Source organism: Mobula birostris, chromosome 22, assembly GCF_030028105.1.
Source record: "Mobula birostris isolate sMobBir1 chromosome 22, sMobBir1.hap1, whole genome shotgun sequence".
NCBI lineage: Eukaryota > Metazoa > Chordata > Chondrichthyes > Myliobatiformes > Myliobatidae > Mobula > Mobula birostris.
Genome location: NC_092391.1, coordinates 43,341,238 through 43,367,639, shown reverse-complemented (window position 1 = coordinate 43,367,639; position 26,402 = coordinate 43,341,238). Strand labels below are relative to the sequence as shown.

At 41.3% G+C, this 26,402-nt stretch overlaps 1 protein-coding gene across 1 annotated transcript in view; it reads left to right on the top strand.

Moving 5' to 3' along the window:
* Positions 1–26,402, top strand: part of LOC140186436 (uncharacterized) — a 258,955-nt gene that overhangs the window by 43,395 nt on the left and 189,158 nt on the right. The window contains exons 8-10 of the mRNA XM_072240706.1: positions 2,925–3,998; positions 6,806–6,991; positions 25,552–25,711. Coding sequence (XP_072096807.1) covers positions 2,925–3,998; positions 6,806–6,991; positions 25,552–25,711 — 1,420 coding nt within the window. The remainder of the gene's footprint in view (positions 1–2,924; positions 3,999–6,805; positions 6,992–25,551; positions 25,712–26,402) is intronic.

Genomic DNA, 26,402 nt, shown 5'->3' with positions numbered 1-26,402 from the left:
TATGCCTATTGCATCTGGTAGGAAAAATTTTCCATAACGATCCTTGTGACAGTGGAACGGAGTGAGTCTGTTCGAAAGGGTGCTCCACTGCTTATTTAGTAGGTCATGGAGAGGATGTGCCTGATTGTCCATAATGGATAACAGTTTGTTTAGTGACCTCCTCAAAAGAGTCCAGGTGGTAGCCAAGGATGGATCCAGCCTTTTTGATGAGTTTATTTAGTCTATTTGCATCAACAGCACCGATGCTCACCCAACATAAAGCATCAAAGAAGACTGCAATCGCTACAACAGACTGGTAAAAGATCTCCAACCTACTGCTGCACACTTGTAAGGATCTCAGCTTCCCTAGAAAATAGTCTGCTCATACCCTTCTTGTAAACAGCCTTGGTGTTGGTTTTCCAGTCAAGTCTGTGTTTATTTTATGCTCCTTCTAATGTGTAAGAGTGATATCAGCTTGGGAGACCAGTTCAGGTGAGCAACTTGGAATATTTTCCAGGCTATGTCACTATTTAGAAATGAAATTAGGTCTGTCCTGGTTTTTCAGTCCATAGGAATAGTACCTTCCTTGACATAAATCATTTATATTTCAACTAGAAAGCAGAAGACCCCGACTTAATTTAACGAATAAGCACCTAACACTACCGTTATTGAGTTGTAATCTAATAGTCTCACGATATAGCTTCAAATTACTAATCCCACACTCCATACCTTTACAATAGAATACTACTCAGACACAGCACAACACAAAATGTGCTTTGTAACTGGTTTGGACTTTCCTGTAGCCTTTGGGTTTACAACCCGCTTGTGTCTGTATTACAGCAGCCAGAACTAGAACTGGGAGAAAAGCTACATTCTGGCTACTGCTGAACACTGGTTTTCGATCTCAAGCAATGCCGTTACAATGATGCAAACATGAGGAAATCTGCAGATGCTGGAATTTCAAGCAACACACATCAAAGTTGCTGGTGAACGCAGCAGGCCAGGCAGCATCTCTAGGAAGAGGTACAGTTGACGTTTTGGGCCGAAAGCCTTCGTCAGGACTAACTGAAGGAAGAGCTAGTAAGAGATTTGAAAGTGGGAGGGGGAGGGGGAGATCCAAAATGATAGGAGAAGAGAGGAGGGGGAGGGATAGAGCCAAGAGCTGGACAGGTGATTGGCAAAAGGGATACGAGAGGATCATGGGACAGGAGGTCCGGGAAGAAAGACAAAGTGGGGGGGGACCCAGAGGATGGGCAAGGGGTATATTCAGAGGGACAGAGGGAGAAAAAGGAGAGAGAGAGAAAGAATGTGTGTATAAAAATAAGTAACAGATGGGGTACGAGGGGGAGGTGGGGCATTAGCGGAAGTTAGAGAAGTTGATGTTCATGCCATCAGGTTGGAGGCTACCCAGACGGAATATAAGGTGTTGTTCCTCCAACCTGAGTGTGGCTTCATCTTTACAGTAGAGGAGGCCGTGGATAGACATATCAGAATGGGAATGGGACATGGAATTAAAATGTGTGGCCACTGGGAGATCCTGCTTTCTCTGGCGGACAGAGCGTAGGTTTTCAGTGAAACGATCTCCCAGTCTGCGTCGGGTCTCGCCAATATATAGAAGGCCACATCGGGAGCACCGGACGCAGTATATCACCCCAGCCGACTCACAGATGAAGTGTCACCTCACCTGGAAGGACTGTCTGGGGCCCTGAATGGTGGTGAGGGAGGAAGTACACTTCACCTGTGAGTCGGCTGGGGTGATATACTGCGTCCGGTGCTCCCAATGTGGCCTTCTATATATTGGCGAGACCCGACGCAGACTGGGAGATCGTTTCGCTGAACACCTACGCTCTGTCCGCCAGAGAAAGCAGGATCTCTCAGTGGCCACACATTTTAATTCCATGTCCCATTCCCATTCTGATATGTCCATCCACGGCCTCCTCTACTGTAAAGATGAAGCCACACTCAGGTTGGAGGAACAAAACCTTATATTCCATCTGGGTAGCCTCCAACCTGATGGCATGAACATTGACTTCTCAAACTTCCGCTAATGCCCCACCTCCCCCTTGTACCCCATCCGTTATTTATTTCTATACACACGTTCTTTTTCTCTCTCTCCTTTTTCTCCCTCTGTCCCGCTCACTATACTCTTTGCCCATCCTCTGGGTTTTTCTCCCCCCTGCCCTTTTCTTTCTCCCTAGGCCTCCTGTCCCATGATCTTCTCATATCCCTTTTGCCAATCAACTGTCCAGCTCTTGGCTCCATTCCTCCCCCTCCTGTCTTCTCCTATCATTTCGGATCTCCTCCTCTCCCTCTCACTTTCAAATCTCTTACTAGCTCTTCTTTCAGTTAGTTCTGACGAAGGGTCTCAGCCCGAAACGTCAACTGTACCTCTTCCTAGAGATGCTGCCTGGCCTGCTGCATTCACCAGCAACTTTGATGTGTGGTCCCTTACAATGATGTTTCTTATTTCATTAATATCTCCAGCCCACAAAACCCTCAAGTCTCTGCTCCTCCAGTTCTAGCCTCCTGCACATCCAAGTGCTACACTGTCTACACTTCAGTCATCAATGGTCTATTCCCCTTAAGTTATTGCCTCTTCACATTTTTTCCTTTCTTTCCTCCTTACAATCTGTTCCTCTCTGGAGTTTTATCTTAATTTCTGCTTAAGTGGATTGGTGTCAAAATGTACTTGCCAACATTTTAGTGAAATGCTTTGGACATTTTACTACAATAAAAAACTAGAACTACTAACTGTTACTCTCAAATCTTGGGTACACAATAAGGATATAGAGGAGGTTTTGTGGGACTGCAAGCCATTCTCGAGTTAGGTTTTTGATGATGCAAAAAATCTTTCCAATTTTTCCATTGCTATTGGTTTTTAAATTAGATTGGGGGTAGGTGGGAGTGTCAGTAAAAGATGATAATTCACTGTGTTTGTCTTGCAGGTTGCCAAACTACAAGAGAAGCTGGGGCTTTACAATGAGTCTGTGAACAATTACCAGCAGTATTGTGATTTAAGCAAGGTACTGGGCAACAGCATAGCTGCAGCTGAGGCCCATGGAGCAATGGGTTCAATTCATGCAGCACTTGGAAATTATGACCTTGCCATGAGTAATGCTCTCCAGGGCCTCAATTTGTCCAGAGCTGTCGGAGACCGACAACTTCAATTAGCAGCACTAATTAGACTTGGCAACGTAAACAGGATGATGGAGAGTTTTGAGGAGGCAACAAGTTGGTATGAACAAGCATGGGATCACAACAGGATGGGAGATGAGCCCAAACTGAAGTGTCGGACTGCACTAGGTTTAGCGGAGGTTTACGAAGGGACAGGTCTTTGTCAGCATGCCTTGTACTTCTATGAGCAGGCACTGGAGGCTGCAGAGGAGATTGATGAAGATGAGCAGATCTACAAATGTAAATTCAAAATTGCATGTCGCTGTCAGTTTTCCTACTCAGAAAGGGAACTGAAGAAAGGATATGAAGCCTTTAAGGATGTGATAACGCATTACCATTGGCTTAGTAGGAAATACAGAGTGGAAGGAAATGTGCTACCTGAAGAAATCACTGATGTTCTTCTGGAGAGTTATGATGGGATCCAGGCAATCCTTGAAAAAATGGGTGACCATTTAAAGGCACTACAGTATGCAGAGGCCGGGAGGAGACACAGATTTCTAATGTATACATTCATGAAAGGGGAACACTCAGCAGGGAATGGTGTGATGGATCAGACATTGTTATCAGCCATCCCAAGCCTGGAGGAACTTTACAGCATCCTGGATGCCATCTCTGGATCTGTGTTGTGCTACTCATTGGTGGAAACAGGCCTCTTTGTCTGGATGCTGAAGGCAAAGGAAGGACTAGTTTATTTTCATGCTACCAACAGCGCTGTGTCAGAAGCTGTCCATGAGCAGATCTACCAGTTCCTGCACCTACTGAAGAACAAGTCACTGCTTTATGAGACTGAAGCCAGGAATATCCCAAAAAGGCTGAAGCAAAACACTATTGACAAACAAAGCAAGGTAATCTTGCATTGGAGTGTGCACTGTGGCCGACTGGATATGTGTTTCTTCTCCTTCATTGGCTATCACTGTCAACCCTAAATCAGAAAGCTATAGTTCAGTGTCTTTCCAGGGACTTGTGTATACAATTTAGGAAGACATTTGAGTGTATCGTGACAATTTTCTGTCTGAATCTTAGTGCGGCCTTGTAGCCGCCTGTTACGTTGCTGGCTTTTAGGCCAGCCGTGAAGGTCCTCCATCTCTGTCTGTCCATACCATCACACCCAGATATAGAAGGATCCTTCATTGCTGTTTCCATAACAATTTTTTTACTAGTCAGGGTTGAACCTGACTAGTAAAAGCTGAACCTCAGGATCTGGAGGACCAGTCGGCCACTCTTAGTTTGTCCTCTACCTTTTGACCTGTTTGGCATGGATGACCCTATCACGAGCCAAAGCACAATGCCCTGACTTCAGCCAACATAGCTCTCCAGGTCATTGAGGCACACAAGCCTCCAAACCCTACAACAATTTTGTTGTCCTCTTGGAGGTTAGTGCAGTCTTATAGATAACATATTGAGCCAAGACCATGCCTGACCTTTCAGGCATCTATAAAATATCCAATGACACTATTTCAAAGTAAAATGGGGAGTTCCCCTGCATCTTCATTGGTGCTTGTTCCTTATGTGACTTCACTGAAACAGGTAGTTGGCTCATCATCTCACTGCTGTTTGTGGAACTTTATTGTGCACAAATGGACTTTATTCAATCCTGATACAGGATGACACAGGCCAAGGCAAGCATTGCCTGATTGCACTTGACAACATTCGGGATTGATACACCACCTTGTAGAGCTGCTGCTGTGGTTTTGGAACAAGTGATGATAGGGATGTACTTCAGGTTCATGAAGGTGTGTTATTTGGAAGTGAGCTTGCAGGTTATGTCTCTACACTTTATTAACTTTGTTGATCTGGATGATACAGCTGAAATATCTGGGGAATACTTAGTGAGTTGTGGCCATACATTTTGCTGATGGTGCAAGACATGCTGAAAAAGGAAGTGGATCTTTAAGCTGACGGTAACACAAGACACTGCAAATGCTGGAGTCTGGAGTGAAAAACAAACTGTTGGAGGAACTCAGCAGTATCTACAGGAGGAAATGGACAATTGACGTTTTGTGTTGAGATGCTTCGTCTGGACTGAATGTAGAGGGGAGGGGGCTGTTATAAAGGGGTGAGGGAAACGGTTAGCGTAAGACCTCAACGTGGATTCAGGTGAGGAGGAAGGAAAGGTGGAACTAGTGGCAAATACTGGGAGGAGAAAGGTGGAGGCAGATGGTGGAATCTGGTGAGGAAAGAAGCTGCAGCATGAATCCAAATAACGGTGAGTAGATGGAACAGTGAGGGAGAGGACTGATTGGGAAGGATATGTGGATGATTGGCAGGTAGATGGGTGGAGAAAGAAAAACAGATTGGTTAGTATGGGGCTAGGGGTGAGGGCTTGTGTATGGGGATCTGGGTAGACCAGAAGGAGAGAGAGAGAGAGAGGGACCAGGTTACTTGAAACGATGATGGATGGATTGGCTATAAAGTGGACTGCTTTGTCTAGTCAATTTTGAGCTTGTTGATGTCATTACAGCTGTTCTCATTCAGGCAAGTGGAAGGTATGACTGGATCCAGACTTTTCAACTAGTGGTAGCTGTGGGGAGTTAAAATGTATGTCAATTATCAACCTCAGAGTTGTTCTTGCAGCCGTAATGTGGAAGTTGATGGTGAAAATAACGATAACACAAATGAATATCGAGGTAAAGTAGTTATACTCTCTCTTGCTGGCAGGTGAGTACTGAAGTTAAAGCAGTAGAGTTCTCGTTAACCCAAAATAATTTGAAGTGTTCCAGAGGAGTATGAAAATTGTATTGCAAGTTAATATGATGAAGTGTCCAATGGTCACTAGCATAATTAGTTACTAAGTGTGCTAATGAGCTATGTTGTTAGGGCTGACCAGAATTTCCTTGGGCTTGAGAGAAGTACGAGCACTCAAGATTTTTATTTCCAATTGATCCAAAATGCATAGGCCTGTATTTGCTGAACGAAACCTAGCATGGGCACTATAGATAGTCACTTAAAAAAACAGAATTGTATTTACAAAGTCATAAATTGCATTATGAATCTCTCCTCTACGACTCTGCATTTTCCCAAGAAATAGTTTAGCTTTTATCAGGCGTCTTTTTCTAGTAGTTTGAAAGTGAAATCTCAAGATAAATTTTGTGTAGTGTTTAAATTGGATGTCTATTCTGGTTGATCCTATACAAATCCCATTCCACCTCAACACATTGGGACATTGGGAGATAATGATGAACATACACCTGTTGAAATTAGAGATATGTGGTCATTTATCATGGAACCAGGATATGCCAACCACCTCTGCACCAATCCCATTTTACTCTCCCCCACATTCCCCTCGACTCCCCCCTACCCTCCCAATTCTCAACTCCACACCAGGATCAATTTGCAGTGACCAATCAGCCCACAAACCTACATTTCTTTGGGATTTGGGAGGAAACTCAGTGAACCCAGGGGAACAGAGAGGGCATGCAAACTCCACACAGACAGCACCGGTGGTCAGGACTGGACCCCGGCTTTTGGAGCTGTGAGACAACAGCTGTACTAACTAAGCCTGTGCCACCCAGATAAGGAGGAACTTGAATAAAAGTAATGCATTCGTAAATTAGACTATGGAATGTGAATAGTTTTAAATTCAGAGCTGATGCCTGCATCTAATGATGATTAAATCTCACTCATCTCATACTCTGATGTCCTTTTGCTGCAGAGGCTGTGGATTTCCCATTCATCACGTAAGAATCCTGGGGCAACCTGCAGACTGCCAGAGGATGAGGAAGAGACTGAACTCTGGAAGCAGATGTACCTGCTGCTGTTTGGACCTGTGAATGAGTTGCTGGATGATTTACAACAAGGCAGCACCATTTTGATTATACCAGACAAGAATCTCATCCAGGTGGGTTTGAGCAAGGTGGGGCTGTTGAAATGTTGGAGCAGATGGGATTGTTTGAAATTGTAATCAGGAGATTCTATAATAAAATATCTCTGAAAGTTATGATATTGTTGGAGAGGGGATTATGAAGGGCATAGACAAATTAGGAACCTATATAAATATGTGAAAGGAAAAATATGAAAGTATATGGGTGAAATATGGGACTCGCAAATTTGCTCCTGCACTGAGCTGACATACAATGAACTGAATGGCCACCACCCAGCTGGATCATTCTGTGATTTTGTAGCTGAGGAATCACATGGAAGTAATGCACACAATACAGTGAGTATCTGCTAAATAGAATAGCGATAGAAATTTAGTGGGAATGGGAATTCAAAGCGAAGATGGAAGGGTAGGCAGTGCACTTGAAACCAAGGGGCAGGATCATGGACACAATCAAAGTTATTTGGATGTATAAAACAAGCATTAAAATAGAGTAAGAAGATGGAATATTTAAAAGATCAATACTGAATTAAACAAAAAAAGTATATGTACATAAATAGAAAAATAAGAGATTTTAAGATACCAAAATTAAAGCATATGCCAAATAAGATTTTAAGCATTAAGTGAGCAGCTGACTATAATCATTCAGGATCCTTCAGTTTTCCTGGGAAACTGAAGCACATTATTTCAAAGTTCAAAGTAAATTTATTATCAAAGTACATAAGCAACCCTGAGATTTGCTTTCTTGCGGGCATACTCAGTAAGTCCAAGAACCATAATAGAAACAATGAATCCTAAAGGGTACGGAGGAAATGCCTTGAGTTACTTAATCTCAGACTCAGGTTTCTGAGTTTAAGAAGCAATAAGAAATGGAGCAAATCATATGGGAAGCTGGAGACATCTTGATTCTGGTCACATAGAAGAGTTCAAATGAACATTATTTAATGTAGATAGCAGGATACAAAGAGACACCTAGCACAGAAATCCCCCAAAACTGCAGTACTCTGATAATAATTATGGGTGCTAAAGCTGACAGCAGTTTGAGCAGAGTGCAGTCTTAAGTATGTTGATAGTACTGTGGAACAATGACTGTACAGATAAGCACAGTGCAGAAATATGGTGATTACAGAGTACTTTAGAACAGGGTGACAGGCACTCATTGATACAATTCCCACATTAGTTCAAAGTTCAAAGTAAATTTATTATCGAAGTATGCAAATGTCACCATATACTACCCTGAGATTCATTTTCTTGCAGAAATACTCATAAATCCAAGAACCACAATAGAAACTATGAAAGATTGCACCTAGCAGAACAAAATAACAGTGTGCAAAAGACAACATATTATTCAAATAAAAAAGAAAAACATAATAATAAATAAATAAGCAACAAATACCAAGAACATTTTAGCCAGAGGGTCGTGGATTTATGGAATTCGTCGCCACATACAGCTGTGGAGGCCGGATCATTGAGGGTGTTTAAGGAAGAGATTGATAGGTATCTATTTAGTCAGGGTATCAAGGGATATGGGGAAAAAGCCGGAAATTGGAACTAGATGGGAGAATAGTTTAGCTCATGGTGGAGTGGCGGAGCAGACTCGATGGGCCGAAGGGCCTAATTCTGCTCCTTTGTCTTGTGATCTTGTGAACATGAGAGAACTTGAAAGTGAGTCCACAGGTTGTGGGAACAGTTCAGTGATGGGGCAAGTAAAATTGAGTGAAGTTATCCCCATTGGTTCAAGAACCAGATGGTTGAGGGGTAATAACTGTCCTTGAATTTGGTGGCGTGAGTCCTGAGGCTCCTGTACCACCTTCTTGATAACAGCAGCAAGAAGAGAGCATGACCTGGGTGGTGGGCGTCCCTGATGGTGGATGTTGCTTTCCTGCGATAGCGCTCCATGTAGTTGTGCTCAATGGTGGGATTGGGCTTCACCCATGAGGAGTCCATCACCTACTACTTTTTGTAGGACTTTCTGTTCAAGAGCATTGGCGTTTCCATACCCTGCCCTGATGCAGCCAACCAATAGATTCTCCACCACACATCTATAGAAGTTTGTCAAAGTTGTAGATGTCATGCCAAATCTTCACAAACAGAAGTAGACACGCTGCTGTGCTTTCTTCATAATTGATCTTATGTGCAGGTTCTCTGAAATGAAATCTCTGAGAAATTTAAAGATGTTGTTTCCCTGACACCAAGATCTAAACTGTCGGGTAGAGGGAGCAGATGTTTTAAGAAGGGTAAAAACAACAGGGAGAAAAACCCTGTATTCTGTAGGGAAATAAGTCATTTGGAGGGAATTTCAGGAGCTTTAAGGGCTGACTCAATGTGCTATATCTGATAAATTTAGGAATGGTAAGGTAAAGTTGGTTAACAAGCAGAAATGATACAGGAAAGAGAAATTTCTGGCTTCAATGTTTCAAGCAACCATTAGACGTTCTGTACTGATAGTGCAAATAGTTCTTTAGAGAAAAGTAATTATTATCTGATCGATTTTCCCTGTAATTAGAGGCAATTCAGTCAGAATCTTGAACAAAGACAAAATCAAGTATGAAGGTGTAAATTTAAATTTAAAAAAATAGAATATACGTTTGTAGATATTGCTAAAAATTCCACAGTGGTTAAGATAAATTTAGATTAATAAAAGGAACTTATAGTGTTGCCAAAGGTCAGAGTAGAGAATAGGGAGAGTTACAGGAACTGACAATGATTAACCAAAACAATTGGTAAATTGAGAGATAGTTTGTTATCAGAATACATTAGTAAGAACACAAGAGCTTCCACAGCTTTGGAAAAATGAGAAGAGTAACAAAATTAATTTATCTATCTAGCTATTTATATCTCTGCTTTTTTTTGCATTGCACAGTTTGTCTTATTTTGTACATTGGTTGTTTGTCAGTCTTTATGTATGGTTTTCATCGATTCTGCTTAATTTCTATGTTCTACTGTGAATGCCTGCAAAAATGAATTTCAGGGTAGTGTATGGTGAGGTAAATATGTACTTTGATAATAAATTTACTTTGAACTTTGAATTATTATGGAGCACAAAGAAAAAACAAATATTAAATATTTTACACCACACTTTACAGCAGAGGGCAGTATTGTTGCATACCAGCTGATTCTGCAATCTCTCAGCTCCAGTGGCCCACATTTGTTCCTGACTGATGCTGTCTGTCTGTGTAGAGCTTACACATTCTTGTGACTACGTAGATTTCCCCTGGGTGCTCTACTTTGATCTGCATGAACAGCATTTAAGACAGGCCTTTCACTGTATGTCAGTACATGTGACAACACCCAATTCCAAGTCGAATTTAATGGAAGGTTACTGTAAATTATCCCTTGTTATGTAGGTGGGTATTAGGAGGATCAGGAGAGAGTTAGTGGGAATATGCGAAAGAATAAGTTACAGGCAAATCAGGGGAAAAGTTATTGAGATAGATTTGTTCTGAGAGTCAGCACGGATTTGACAGGCCAAATGCTACTTTCCATGTCATAAGACAATATGGAAATGGAACATAATAAATGGTACACTAAAGAAGGTAAAGCAAAGGTCTGATAGTACGAGCGAAATGAAGAAAATTGATATTGCTAAAATAAAATGGAAAATACAAGCAACTGAAGCCCATTAAATAACGCAAATTCCATTTTCACACATCCCGTAATTATGAAAGAAATAGCTACGGAGACGGCAAATGCATTAGTAACTATCTCTCAACAACTTATTAGATGTTATGAGAGACCCAGCAAATTGGAAGGTAGTGAATATAACACTACTACATAAAAATGAAGAGAAAAAATATAAAACTGGGCTAGTCATCCTGTCATTGGTTGAAAAAATGCTGTAATCTACCCTTAAGAACATAGAAACAAGGCATTTAAGTTTTATAATAATGATTAGAAAGGGTTTTTCTGAAAGGAATATCATGTTTCCCAAATTTTATAGTTACTTAATTATATAGCTAAACAAGTGGGCAATCATTTGAGGCATTATATGAATTTTCAAAAGATATTTGATAAGATATTAAATAAATTATGTCATTTCAAAAGAATCCTAAATGCTTCCAAATGACTAAATAGATTAAGAAAAATGAATTTGGTGCACAGTTAATTCAAACTACAATGATGAGGAAAGAGGAAATCGAAAGATAGAGGTCTCAAGATGAAGATAGATTTGGAGATGAGACAGAAATAGGAAGATCATTACAAGTGTAATGCAGCAGAAACTAGGCTGAATATTGAAAATACAGAGGCAATATAAAATAGAGAATAAAAGAGCAAAAAGCCATATTTGATAATGAATTTGTTGTCAGCATTGAATGGAATTGGAGAAAGATAAACAGGTGAAGGATTTACCAATTGGAAAATCTTCTTGTAGAGGCAGAGGGCATAGCTATCCAACTAAATGAGCACTTTTCATTACTCTCTATTAAAGGTGTTGCTAATGTTGCATAAAATAAGAGGCATTTGTCAAATTGTACAAGGTAGAAATAGATCTAGAAAAGGTACTTGAAAGGTTGGTAATCCTTAAAGTAGGAAATTTCCTGGGTCCAAAGGGGATGCATCGAAGGTTGCCTAGTGTGGAAATCTTGGGAGCTTTGGCTACAATTTCACAATTTTTCCTGGATATAGAGGTAGGGCCAATGAAATGGTAAGTAAAGGCATCCATTAGTCTTGCAAGACCATGGATCTGTGCCTGGAAAGTCCTCACTCTCCAGGGTGCAGGCCTGGGCAAGGTTGTATGAAAGACCAGCAGTTGCCCATGCTGTAAGTCTCCCCTCTCCAAAACACCAATGTTGTCCAAGGGAAGAGTGTTGTTGCAGAGCAATGTATGACTAAGTGCCTTGCTCAAGGACACAAAACGTTGCCTTGGTTGGGGCTCGAACTCACGACCTTCAGGTTGCTAGTCCAATGCCTTAACCACTTGGCCATGTGCCCATATGGTAGATTTGAAATATTACATGCCTGCTTAAAAAGAAATGAAAGATGATCCTGCTTAATGTCAATAGTAGGGAGCTTTTAGAGAACGATTTGAGGTAAAATAACTGGCTTATTATAATAATTGTTCGTCCCATTTGTCTTAGTGGTGATGGAGGACTTTAATAATGTAATTAAACAGACTGATTTTCAATATAGTGATACAAGCTCAAACATTTTTGAGGAAGTGCCATTTAATAGACTTTTTGGTAAAATTAAAAGGCAGTGGCAACTTGGATGCAAAAGTTGCTAAGCTTTGGAAAGTGAGCTGTTGATTTGCTAAAGAATTGTTCTTTCTTGGTTGGAAGATAGTGTATAGCAGTATTTTGTGGGGTTCCTGTTGGAAGATATATAACAACAACTTATATTACCACTCTTTAAGAAGGGAGGGAGGCAAAAGAAAGGAAATTATAGGCAGATTAATCTAACCTCAGTGGTTGGTAAGATTTTAGTGTTCATTACTAAGGAAGACATTTTGGGTTACATGATAAAATAAACAGAAGTCAGCATGGTTTCTTTAACGGAGATCTTGCCTGATATTGGTTTCTGGTGTTTAAAACCAAGATTGTTTTAGAAGTCAGGAACAAGGCACAAAACTTGTTGCTTCGTGATCATTTTATACGAGTTGAAAGAATAAAGATAACAGGTGGTCTTGCTACTTGAAGAAGAGAGGATCTAAAGAAGGCGCTTAGCATAAAATATCTACTTTTATAACTCAAAAGGTAAGAAAATTCCATAGATAAGAGACAACCAATTAGAATATACTTATTCAATCCTGAATTAAAAGGTTAACCAATGAGAAAAACACTTATTTACTTAGTGGAACAAAGCTTACAGGATTATATTTTATATAGCCACTAGAGGCATGTGGAACTGATATATATATAAACACGAGGAAATCTGCAGATGCTGGAAATTCAAGCAACACACATAAAAAATGCTGGTGAACGCAGCAGGCCAGGCAGCATCTATAGAAAGAGGTACAGTCGACGTTTCGGGACAAGACCCTTCGTCAGGACTAACTGAAAGAAGAGACAGTAAGAGATTTGAGAGGTGGGGGGGAAGATCCGAAATGATAGGAGAAGACAGGATTGGGAGGGATGGAGCTAAGAGCTGGAAAGTTGATTGGCAAAAGGGATATGAGGCTGGAGAAGGGAGAGGATCATGGGATGGGAGGTCTAGGGAGAAAGAAGTGGGGGGGGGGTAGCCCAGAGGATGGGCAAGGAGTTATAGTGAGAGGGACAGAGGGAGAAAAAAAACGGGAAAAGAAAATAATAAATAAATAAATACATACATACATACATACATACATACATAAGGGATGAGGTACAAAGGGGAGGTAGGGCATTAACAGAAGTTAGAGAAGTCAATGTTCATGCCATCAGGTTGGAGGCTACCTAGACGAAATATAAGGTGTTGTTCCTCCAACTTGAGTGTGGCTTCATCTTGACAAATGTGTGGCCACACATATTAATTCCACGTCCCATTCCCACTCTGATATGTCTATCCACGGCCTCCTCTACTGTCAAGATGAAGCCACACTCGCGTTGGAGGAACAACACCTTATATTCCATCTGGGTAGCCTCCAACCTGATGACATCAACACTGACTTCTCTAACTTCCGTTAATGCCCCACCTCCCCTTCGTACCCCATCACTTATTTATTTATTTATTGATATTTTTTTTTCTTTTCCCTTTTTTTCCTCTCTTTTTTCTCCCTCTGTCCCTCTCACTATACTCCTTTCCCATCCTCTATGCTTCCCCCCCCCCCACCTTTCTTTCTCCCTAGGCCTCCCGTCCCATGACCCTCTCCCTTCTCCAGCCTCGTATCCCTTTTCCAATCAACTTTCCAGCTCTTGGCTCCATCACTCCCCCTCCTGTCTTCTCCTATCATTTTGGATCTCCCCTTCCCCCTCCCCCTCCCACTTTCAAATCTCTTACTATCTCTTCCTTCAGTTAGTCCTGACGAAGGGTCTCGGCCCGAAACGTCGACTGTACCTCTTCCTAGAGATGCTGCCTGGCCTGCTGCGTTCACCAGCATTTTTTATGTGTGTTGCATATATATATATATATATATGGACTGCTTAAAATACAAGCAGACAGCTGATTGCCAAGCTGCAAAGAAAATGTTAATTAAAATTAAACAGTCAGGTCCAACACTGACAAATCTGTTGGAATTCTTTGAGGAAGTAACAAGCAGGATAGAGTATGTGGATGTTGTTTACTTGGTTTTTTCAAAAGGTCTTTGACAAGGTACTGCACATAAGGATGCTAAACAAGACAGGAGTCCGTAAGTACTAAAGAAAAGGTACTAGCATGGAAGGAAGATCGACTGATTGGCAGAAGGCAGAGAGTACAATAAAGGGGACCTTGTCTTCTATTCCGCCAGTGACTTGTGGTGTTCTGCAGCAGTTGGTGTTGGGTTTGCTATTTTTCACACTATATACTAATGATCTGGATGATGAAGTTGATGGCTTAGTGGCCAGTTTTGCCAATGGTACAGCGATAGGTGGAGGGGTAGGTAGTGTTGAATAAGCAGTGAATTTGGAGAAGGACCTATACAGATTGAGACAACGGGCAAAAAAGGAGCAGATGGAAAACGGTCTAGGGAAGTGCACCCACCCTGCTCATGGATCATCTGCTGCATTTCCATCAGGAACATCCACACCAGGACCACCAGGACCACAACAGTTACTTCCCTCAAGCTGTCAGACTGATCAACTCATCCACCCACTAACCCATCCCACCACACTCCCCGCCACCACTACTCTATCGTTTCCTGTCAGAGTCACCGTATGTACAACCACTCCTGTACTTAGCATCACTTTATGTACATACAATAAGCTAATCTTATGTATGTATATTATTGTGTTCTTTATGCTTATTGTACTTGTTTATGCTGCATCAGGTCTGGAGTAACAATCCTTTTCTTTTACACTTGTGTACTAAAGTATACCAATAAACAATCTTGAATCTTGAATCCCCATCAAATCCCTCCAGATCAGGGGTTCCCAGCATTTTCATGGCATGGACCAACACCATTAAGCAAGGGATCTGTGGACCTCAAGTTGGGAACCCCTAGTCTGGATTCTATCACTCTAATAGTGGTAATTTACAGTGGCCAATTTGCCTTCAAACGCACATCACATTGGCATGTGTGAGGAAACCAGGGCACCTGGAGGAAACCCATGGTATTGCAGGAAGAATTTTCAAATTCCACGCAGACAGCACACAAGGTCAGGTTTGAATCTGGAACTCTGCACCTCTGTTCTGCCCGTAATTGTAGCAGGTATTTTTGTGTGTATAACACATTAGCACATAGAGGTTGCTCAGTACGTACAATAATGTTTAGTGCCATACACCATTCATTAAAGGTCACTTGTGAAATTCTGTGACAAACATCTGGCACAGAAAGGGGCAGGCCTTGACACTGAATCAAGTCTTAATTGAGGATGAGGTCTGCTTTGACCTGATCTAGGTCAGGCATCCGAGGAGTTCCAGATCAATGTGTTTTGTAACTTCTCTCCCCTTTAAATCAGGTTCCTCTTACCCACTTAGTTGTTGATGGCCTTGGAGCATGCCCTTATCACTTACATGCATTGCAACCAACATAATTAATACGCAATAGACAGAGTTAAACAATTCCATAACTGATAGATCAGTTTAAAGCTCTCTGGCCCTGCCCAGCCACATCTAGCCAAAAGTGGTGAAGGACCATTAACCAGATTAAGGGAGAAGGAGCTGAGAATTACTGACCTTGATATTAAGGCAGTACTTGATCAACTGTGGAATCAGGAGTAGCTTGAATTGAAATCCATGGATAATAAGGAGAAAGCACTCCATATCTGGAGTAATTCTGTGCAAAAAAGAAGTTGGTTGTGATTGCTGAAAGTCATTCATTACTAATGATCTTGGAATTGAAAAGGTTAGCCTATAACATTTGATGACTCTGGGCCTATACTCACTGAAATTTAGAAGAATATTGGGGGAGGGGAGTTCTCATTGAAACCTATCGAATATTGAAAGGCCTAGACAGAGTGGACGTGAAGAAGATGTTTCCTATAGAGGGGGAGTCTAAGATTACTAGGCATAGCCTCAGAATACAAGTACATCCCTTAGAACAGAGATAAGGAGGAGTTTCTTTAGCCAGACAGTGGTGTACCTGTAGAATTCACTGTCACGGACGGCTGTGAAGGCCAAATCCTTGGGTATGTTTAAAGCGGATAGGTTCTTGATTAGTAAGGATGTCAAGGGGTGCAGGGGGAAGGAAGGAGAATGGGGTTGAGAGGTATAATAAATCAGCCATGATGAAATGACAGAGCATAGGCCAAATGCTGAATGGTCTAATTCTGCTCCAATGTCTTAGTCTTATGGTTTAAGACATTACCATGTAAGTTCTTCAGAATTTGTCATAGACACAAGTTTCAGCTGCTTCATTGGTGGCCTTCCCTGAATAAATTCAGAATCAGAATGTTTATTGTAGATGGCTCAGTATTTGTTCCATTCAGAACTCTTCAGCAAATGAAACAAGCAGCAAGACCAAGACAACATTGAGCCAGGGGCTGATAAGTGGCAAGTAACATTTATATAACATATAACCATATAACAATTACAGCACAGAAACAGGCCATCTCGGCCCTTGTAGTCCATGCCAAACTCTTACTCTCACCTAGCCCCACCGACCTGCACTCAGCCCATAACCCTCCATTCCTTTCCTGTCCATATATCTATCCAATTTAACTTTAAACAACAACATCGAACCTGACTCAACCACTTCTCCTGGAAGCTCGTTCCACACAGCTACCACTGTCTGAGTAAAGAAGTTCCCCCTCATATTACCCCTAAACTTTTGCCCTTTAACTCTCAACTCATGTCCTCTTGTTTGAATCTCCCCCATGTTACAAAATCATGTTACAAATTCATGCTACAAAAATATCAGGCAGTGACCTTCTCTAACAAGTGAGAGTCTAAATATCCATGCCTGATATTCAATGGCATTACTATTGCCCAGTCCTTCACCAGCAATGTCCTCCTGATCAATATGACCAGAAACCAAGTGGGCCCACTGTATTTATATGGTTACCCTGATGCTCCAAAGCTTTTGCACTACTTGTCCTTGTTTCAAGTCGTTGAGACCCTCAACAGCCCATGCCTGAATATGATCCAGATCTTACTGCATGTAGCCATGGTTGCTTCATTTTCTCTTGAGTTGTAAATGGACCTGAATTTTCAGCAATTATCAGTACGTATCACATTCATAAACCAATGGAAGGGAGGCCACTGATGGAGCAGTTGAAGATTTTGGGCCTAGGATACTGCACAATAAGTTCTTGCAACAGTCCAGAGATTGAGATGATTGACCTCCAATAAGCACAATATTTTCCTTTGTGTGATTGGCCAGGTTAGATGTGTTACTTTATGTGGATGGAGTACACCTGAAATTCTTCCACACTGTTGGGTTCTACCAGTGTTGTCACTTTAATTGTACAACTTAACAAAGTCTGCTGGAATACAAAACATACTTCCAGGATAAGTTGCCTCTCTGATGCTAAGGTCAAGGATATCACTGAGTGGCCAAGAACATTTTGGAGGAGTGGGAAGGGTGAACAGATTATGTCCACTTCAGCTCTAAGAACATAAGTTAAAAAAAAGGAAATTGTCTTTTAAACTCATGAGAGAGCATAGGCCATCAACTTTTTGCTGTTGATGTTTCTGTAGCAGGCAATTTATTTTTTACAAGGCCGAGTTGCTAGCTCGACGCTCAACCCAGCACGGATGGAAAGCGTGCCTGGGGAGCCGGCTGGGTTCGAACTTGGGAGCCTTCGCTCCGAAGTCCGGCACTGATGCCACTATGCCACCAGCCGGCCTAAGAACATAAGTAAAAAGGGTAAAATTCTGCAGGCAGATTTTAAGGAGTTAGGAAAAGGATTAAGAAGCAGGAGCCCAAATATAATAATAATAATAGGCATCCGTTAGTCTTGTGAGACCATGGATTTGCGCCTTGGAAGGTTTACAGGGTGCAGGCCTGGGCAAGGTTGTATGGAAGACTGGCAGTTGCCCATGCTGCAAGTCTCCTCTCTCCACGCCACTGATGTCATCCAAGGGAAGGTCACTAGGGCCGATACAGCTTGGCACCAGTGTCGTCGCAGAGCAATGTGTGGTTAAGTGCCTTGCTCAAGGAAACAACATGCAGCCTCAACTGAGGCTCGAACTAGCGACCTTCCGATCACTTAACCACTTGGCCACACGCCAACATATAATAATATAATATAATAATCTTCATATTATTCCCAATGCCACACTTCAGTCAGTATAGAAGCAGGAGTATAATTTAAGATGAGTGTATGTCTGGGGAGATAATACAGGAAGAGGGGCTTGAGGTTCCTGGGGCATTGGGACCAGTTCTGGGGCAGCTGGGACCTGCAATACAGACAGGATGAACCTCCAGAGGGCTGGGACCAATGTTCCTATGGGCAGCTTTGCTAGTGCTATCATAACAGTGTGTTGGAAATAATTTGAGGTCAATCTTCTATTAGACTGATAAATAGATTAACAGCTTCTGTAATTTTTTGTTTCCCACATTTTCTAGGGTGTTTGGAGAGGATTTGTAGGGACAGGGGCAATCAAAAGCTGAGTAAAGATTAGGAAAGGAGACAAGCAGAACTGGAAAAGAAAGGCAGAATATTGGTGAGGAATGCAAAGAAAATTAAGGTTAGGAAATGGACAGAAACATAATCTGGCTGTGCTAAATTGTGCACGTACACCAAACAGCTAATGGGTATTAATTCATGATTATGTTTTTTTTATTTCATTTCAGATTTCCAGCATCTAGAATGTTTCTGATCTTCATTTTCTGATAAATAATGCAGTTGAGCTGAAGGCACTGATGTACCAAATGAAGAGTGATATTTTAACTGCTGCCAAAATATGTCCTAAAGAAAGGCAGGAGGTCTAGCTTAATGTTTCTGGTTATGAGGCTTTCAGATGAGATAAAGACTAGGAGATAAAAGAAATATCAGATTGGCTGAAGGAACAATCACAAGTAACACGAAGGGAAAAAGTGCTCTGTCCTGCTGACAGATTTTAAATAGTTAAAAATTAATATTTGCAGGTATGCTTGAATAGTTAAAGTAAAAGAACAATAGAGTGGCATGGCAGTGTTGAAGTGTGCTATTGATGTCCAAACACTCCTATGGTGGTAAAAGAGTAGGTCTCTTATGAATATTTCTGACAATAGCCAAGGCACTAGGGTATGAATCAGGGAAAGTTTTTAATTATCCTCAAATCAGCTGGGTTAGTAAGTTGAGAATTCTCGACAATGGCGATGTGGAGAAGACATTTCTTTAATGGGTGAATGTAGAACTAAGTGTCACTGTTTAATCAACACACAAGAGATGCTGGAGGAACTCAGCAGGCCAGGCAGCATCTACGGAAAAGGGTACAGTTGATGTTTAGTCTGAGACCTTTCTGCGGGACGTCCTGATGAGGGGTCTCGGCCCGAAACGTAGACTGTACCTCTTCCTAGAGATGCTGCCTGGCCTGCTGCGTTCACCAGCAACTTTGATGTGTGTTGCTTTCTTTTCTATAGATGCTGCCTGGCCTGCTGAGTTCCTCCAGCACTTTGTGTGTGTTGCTTGGATTTCCAGCATCTGCATATTTTCTCTTGTTTGTCACTATTTAATACTTCAGAGATTAGGTGAATTATTTTCTTTCAGATAGTTATAAATGTTTGGAGATCCCTCGCTCAAAAGTGGTTGAGGCAGTGTTTTTCAACCCTGTGACACTGTTTCTCTCATTTCAGAAAACTGACTTCCTAAGTAAAGGTTGGGTTTATGTCTGAGCAAGTGCATGAATGACAAGTGGTCCTCAGATCTGGAGACCGGTTCATAGGGGCCCAAAATAAACCACATGGTGACATAGCTGGGATGTACGAAAGTTGTAGGTTTTAGAAAGTATGACATGTTGCATTTGCAAAGTTGTAAAAGCATGGTAAATCAAAAGGTGTTCCTTAGAGCTAGAACATGATTGGCACACAGAAAAATAAAATGGAAGATCAATGCAGGTGGCAGAAACAGCACAAGTGGGATATGTTGGAAAGTCTGGGGGACTGTGCAAGAGGCACAAAGCATTTATGTGGCACTTGTACATACTTTTCAAAGCTAAAAATATTATAGATGCTATCAGTGACGATCTTGCAGAATAAAGTATCTGTGAGCAGAAGGCAGCCATTTTATAAGAAGTGGGCATTGACACTTGCGTAATGTTAGCGAACTTGTTATCACTATTGAGTGTGATGAGATGTCCCTTTTGATAAAATTATTGCAAAACTAAAGTACACCACCCCAGCAGCAATTAAGGTATTTCAGAATGATGTTACACATAACCAGATGCCATAGTAGGTATCTGGGGATTACAATGTCTGAAGGACTCATGTGAACAGTTTAATTTTTAGAAAATTCTTGAGCTACAGGCTAGATTAGTATGTGAGCCAAGTGACAAAAGAAACTCCAAACCTGTTTATGTGCAGAAGGTGATGAAAACTGTGATTTTGATGGAAATGTATCTGAGAAACAGAGTTTGGGAAACTCGTAGTGGAGATGTGAAGTTGTCAGGCACAGCTAAGAGGCTGTAACGTTGACAACTACCTTGTCTTTTCCACCTGGACCTGCTTACATGGATGATAAGAACAATTTTGATGGGAACAACAGGTTAACCAATAGATGTTGTTACTCCTCTAGTTATACAGGGAGGTTTTATGGGAAGTGGATGACTTACATTGGACATTTTGTCTCAGAGGGAGCAGTCCCTTCAGATTGCTTACAGGGAAGCGTAACGGTGGGACCGGTATATTTGGAAAATTTTAAGTCAATGACATTTCATCATTGATGACCTAATATTGTCCTTGCTATTTCAGTAGTAGTAGTAGTCGTAGTAGTAGTCATACTTTATTGATCCCGGGGGAAATTGATTTTCATTACAGTTGCACCATAAATAATTAAATAGTAATAAAACCATAAATAGTTAAATAGTAATACGTAAATTATGCCAGGAAATAAGTCCAGGACTAGCCTATTGGCTCAGGGTGTCTGAACCTCCAAGGGAGGAGTTGTAAAGTTTGATGGCCACAGGCAGGAATGACTTCCTATGATGCTCTATGTTGCATCTCGGTGGAATGAGTCTCTGGCTAAATGTACTCCTGTCCCAACCAGTACAGTGTGTAGTGGATGGGAGACATTGTCCAAGATGGCATGCAACTTGACAGCATCCTCTTTTCAGACACCACCGTCAGAGAGTTCGGTTCCATTCCCACAACATCACTGGCCTTATGAATGAGTTTGTTGATTCTGTTGGTGTCTGCTACCCTCAGCCTGCTGCCCCAGCACACAACAACAAACATGATCTCACTGGCTACCACAGACTCGTAAAACATCCTCAGCATCATTTGACAGATGTTAAAGGACCTCAGTCTCCTCAGGAAATAGAGACGGCTCTGACCCTTCTTGTAGACAGCCTCAGTGTTCTTTGACCAGTCCAGTTTATTGTCAGTTCGTATCCCCAGGTATTTGTAATCCTCCACCATGTCCACACTGACCCCCTGGATGGAAACAGGGGTCACCGGTACCTTAGCTCTCCTCAGGTCTACCACCAGCTCCTTAGTCTTTTTCATATTAAGCTGCAGATAATTCTGCTCACACCATGTGATAAAGTTTCCTACCATGGCCATGTACTCACCCTCATCTCCCTTGCTGATGCATCCAACTATGGCAGAGTCATCAGAAAACTTCATGTGGTAACTAGTAAATATTAGAGAGATCCAGACTGAAATCACCTCCTTGATTTGATTCAATATCCCATCTTACTGGGCATTTATCCGCTGAGCAATTGGAATAATAGCTTTGCATTCCTAAAACCAAATAACATATAAAACCATATAACCATATAACAATTACAGCATGAAAACAGGCCATCTCGGCCCTTCTAGTCCATGCCGCACTCTTACTCTCACCTAGTCCCACCGACCTGCACTCAGCCCATAACCCTCCGTTCCTTTCCTGTCCACATAGCTGTCCAATTTAACTTTAAACGACAACATCGAACCTGCCTCGACCACTTCTGCTGGAAGCTCATTCCACACAGCTACCACTGTCTTAGTAAAGAAATTCCCCCTCATGTTACCCCTAAACTTTTGCCCTTTAACTCTCCACTCATGTCTTCTTGTTTGAATCTCCCCCACTCTCAATGGAAAAAGCCTATCCACGTCAACTCTATCTATCCCCCTCATAATTTTAAATACCTTTATTAAGTCCCCCCTCAACCTTCTACGTTCCAAAGAATAAAGACCCAAGTCGTTCAGCCTTCCTCTGTAACTTATGTGATGAAACCCAGGTAACATTCTAGTAAATCTTCTCTGTACTCTCTCTATTTTGTTGACATCTTTCCTATAATTTGGTGACCAAAACTGTACACAATACCCCAAATTTGGCCTCACCAATGCCTTCTACAATTTCAACATTACATCCCAACTCCTATGCTCAATGCTCAGATTTATAAAGGCCAGCATACCAAAAGCTTTCTTCACCACCCTATCCACATGAGATTCCACCTTCAGGGAACTATGCACCATTATTCCTAGATTATTCTGTTCTACTGCATTCTTCAATGCCCTACCATTTACCATGTATGTCCTATTTTGATTAGTCCTACCAAAATGTAGCACCTCACATTTATCAGCATTAAACTTCATCTGCCATCTTTCAGCCAACTCTTCTAAATGGCCTAAATCTCTCTGCAAGCTTTGAAAACCTACTTCATTATCCACAACTCCACCTATCTTAGTATCATCTGCATACTTACTCATCCAATTTACCACCCCATCATCCAGATCATTAATGTATATTACAAATAACATTGGACCCAGTACAGATCCCTGAGGCATACCACTTGTCACCGGCCTCCAATCTGACAAACAGTTATCCACCACTACTGTCTGGCGTCTCCCATCCAGCCACTGCTGAATCTATTTTACTACTTCAATATTAATACCAAACAATTGAACCTTCCTAACCAACCTTCCGTGTGGGACCTTGTCAAAGGCCTTACTGAAGCCCATATAGACAACATCCACCGCTTTACCCTCGTCAACATTCCTAGTAACCTCTTCGACAAATTCAGTAAGATTTGTCAAACATGACCTTCCCCGCACAAATCCATGTTAACTATTTCTCATTAGACCCTGTCTATCCAGATAATTATATATACCATCTCTAAGATTACTTTCCATCAATTTAGCCACCACTGACGTCAAACTCACAGGCCGATAATTGCTAGGTTTACTCTTGGAACCCTTTTTAAACAATGGAACAACATGAGCAATACACCAATCCTCCAGCACCATCCCCGTTTCTAATCACATTTGAAATATTTCTGTCAGAGTCCCTGCTATTTCCACACTCTACTTCCCTCAAGATCCTAGGAAATATCCTGTCAGGACCTGGAGACTTATCCACTTTTATATTCCTTAAAAGCACCAGTACTTCCTCTTCTTTAATCATCATAGTGTCCATAACTTCCCTACCTGTTTCCCTTATCTTACACAATTCAATATCCTTCTCCTTAGTGAATACTGAAGGGACCAATTTTATCCCTCACTATCATTTTGCTATTAATATAACTGTAGAAACCCTTGGGTTTTATTTCCACCTTACTTGCCAAAGCAACCTCATATCTTTTTTTAGCTTTTCTAATTTCTTTCTTAAGATTCTTTTTACATTCTTTATATTCTTCGAGCACCTCATTTACTCCATGCTTCCTATATTTATTGCAGATATCTCTCTTTTTCCGAACCAAGTTTCCAATACCCCTTGAAAACCATGGCTCTCTCAAACTTTTAACCTTTCCTTTCAACCTAACAGGAACATAAAGGTTTTGTACCCTCAAAATTTCACCTTTAAATGACCTCCATTTCTCTATTACATTCTTCCCATAAAACAAATTGCCCCAATCCACTCCTTCTAACTCCTCTTGCATCTCCTCAAAGTTAGCCTTTCTCCAATCTAAAATCTCAACCCTGGGTCCAGACCTATCCTCCTCCATAATTATATTGAAACTAATGGCATTGTGATCACTGGACCCGAAGTGCTCCCCAACATAAACCTCCATCACCTGACCTATCTCATTCCCTAACAAGAGATCCAAAACTGCCCCTTCTCTAGTTGGTACCTCTATGTATTGCTGCAAAACACTATCCTGCACACATTTTGTAAACTCCAAACCATCCAGCCCTTTTACAGTATGGGCTTCCCAGTCTATGTGTGGAAAATTAAAATCTCCCACAATCACAACATTGTGCTTACTACAAATATCTGCTATCTCCTTACAAATTTTCTCCTCCAATTCTCACTCCCCATTTGGTGGTCTATAATACACCCCCTTAAGTGTTACTACACCTTTCCTATTCCTCAAATCCACCCAAATAGCCTCCCTAGACGAGCCCTCTAATCTATCCTGCCAGAGCACCACTGTACTATTTTCTCTGACAAGCAATGCAACACCTCCCCTCTTGTCCCTCTGATTCTATCACACCTGAAGCAATTAAATCCAGGAATATTTAGTTGTCAATCACACCCCTCCTGTAACCATGTTTCACTAATAGCTACCACATCATACTTCCAGGTATCAATCCATGCTTTAAGCTCATCCACCTTTCTTATAGTGCTCCTAGCATTAAAATAAATGCATTTAAGAAATTTTCCACCTCTTACTCTCTGTTTATCACTAATGGTGCAAACAACTTCAATATTTTCTTTATCTTCCTTCTCCCCTACACCTGTTCCTACACTCTGTTTCCCCTCCCCCTTGTATCTAGTTTAAATCTATCGGAGCCTCTCTAGAAAACCTAACTGCAAGAATATTTGTCCGCCTCCAGTTCAGATGTAAACCGTCCCACCAGAATAGGTCCCACCTTCCCTGGAAAACTGCCCAATTATCTATAAATCTGAAGCCCTTCCTCCTGCACCATGTCTTCAGCCACGTGTTGATCTGCGCTATCTTACTATTTCTAAATCCGCCTGCACGTGGCACTGGTAGCAATCCTCAGAATGCTATCCTGGAGCTCCTGTCCTTCAACTTGGCACGTAACTCCCTAAACTCACCTTTTAGGACCTCCTCATACTAACAGAAACTAAACTTGGTTAAAACATAGCAACACACACAAAATGCTGGTGGAACTCAGCAGGCCAGGCACCATCTATGGAAAAGAGTACAGATGACTGTGTCCTGCTAAAGGCTCTCGGGCCAAAATGTTAAATGTACTCTTTTCCATAGATGCTGCCTGGCCTTCTGAGTTCCACCAGCATTTTGTGTGTATTGCTTGGATTTCCAGCATCAGCAGATTTTCTCTTATTTGTGATTGGTTAAAACATACTAAACTCTAAATATAGCACCCTTTATAAGTTACAGTCATATGTTGCGCATTCTGCAGAATCTGTCAGTTCATTTTCAGTTGGTGAGTTTACCCTGCAATAGAGGTTATTATAGCTTTGCTTGTTTTTATCTAGCTCCCTTACTTCCTGCTTTCTAAATCTGATGGAAATCTTTTTTTTAAATCCAAGATTCCCTTTGCAAACCTGCCGGATTTGAAGAATAAAACGCTGGGAGAGAAGTTTTGGATTACCCTTGCACCATCACTGTTTGCTGTTGAAGTTATAGCTAATTTAGTTGAAGTTTCGAAGAATAAAACAAAAAGTAAATTTACTTCAGATGTAAGATCAGGTAATTAATTTCTTTATGCAACAATTCCAATACCTTATATCACACTTCATTTAATATATTACATTTCATTTATTTAGCTTGAGAATACTAAATTATGTCTCTCCCAAATATCACTGATTATACCTCCAAGAAAACACATCTCTTCCATTGTAAATGTCATAAACACATTCAAAAGACATATTTGTCATGGCTCAGTGGCAGGTCACCTGTTTCAAAGTCAAAGAGGGACATTTTTTATGACAAATGTTATAAGTTGGTCTCTGATGCAAACAAGCATATTAATGGGGCAAGTTGTGCTACAGAATTCATTAATCAGGGCCAACAGGTGGTCAACTGCTGCCCATTGGAAATCTGGGCAGTTGCAGATTCTGGTGCCAATAAATGTAGGTGACATTGTTAACACTGGATTGATTTAACAGAGAAGGACGCCACTCACTCCATTAAATTGGTACTATTTCTTTGAAAGATAGTTCCTGTTATTCTCTCCCTGTCTATCACTTCAACATTTCTTCCTCAATCACTTATCCAACTCCCTTTTGATATCTGATATTGAATCTGTATTCCCTATCCTATCAGCCACTGAACTCCAAATTCCATATTTCACAATAAAGTAATTCTTTATCTCACCTCTGATTCCATTGCCCACCTGTGCTTTCTGATTGTGAACCCTTTGGTTATTGGGATGTGGTAT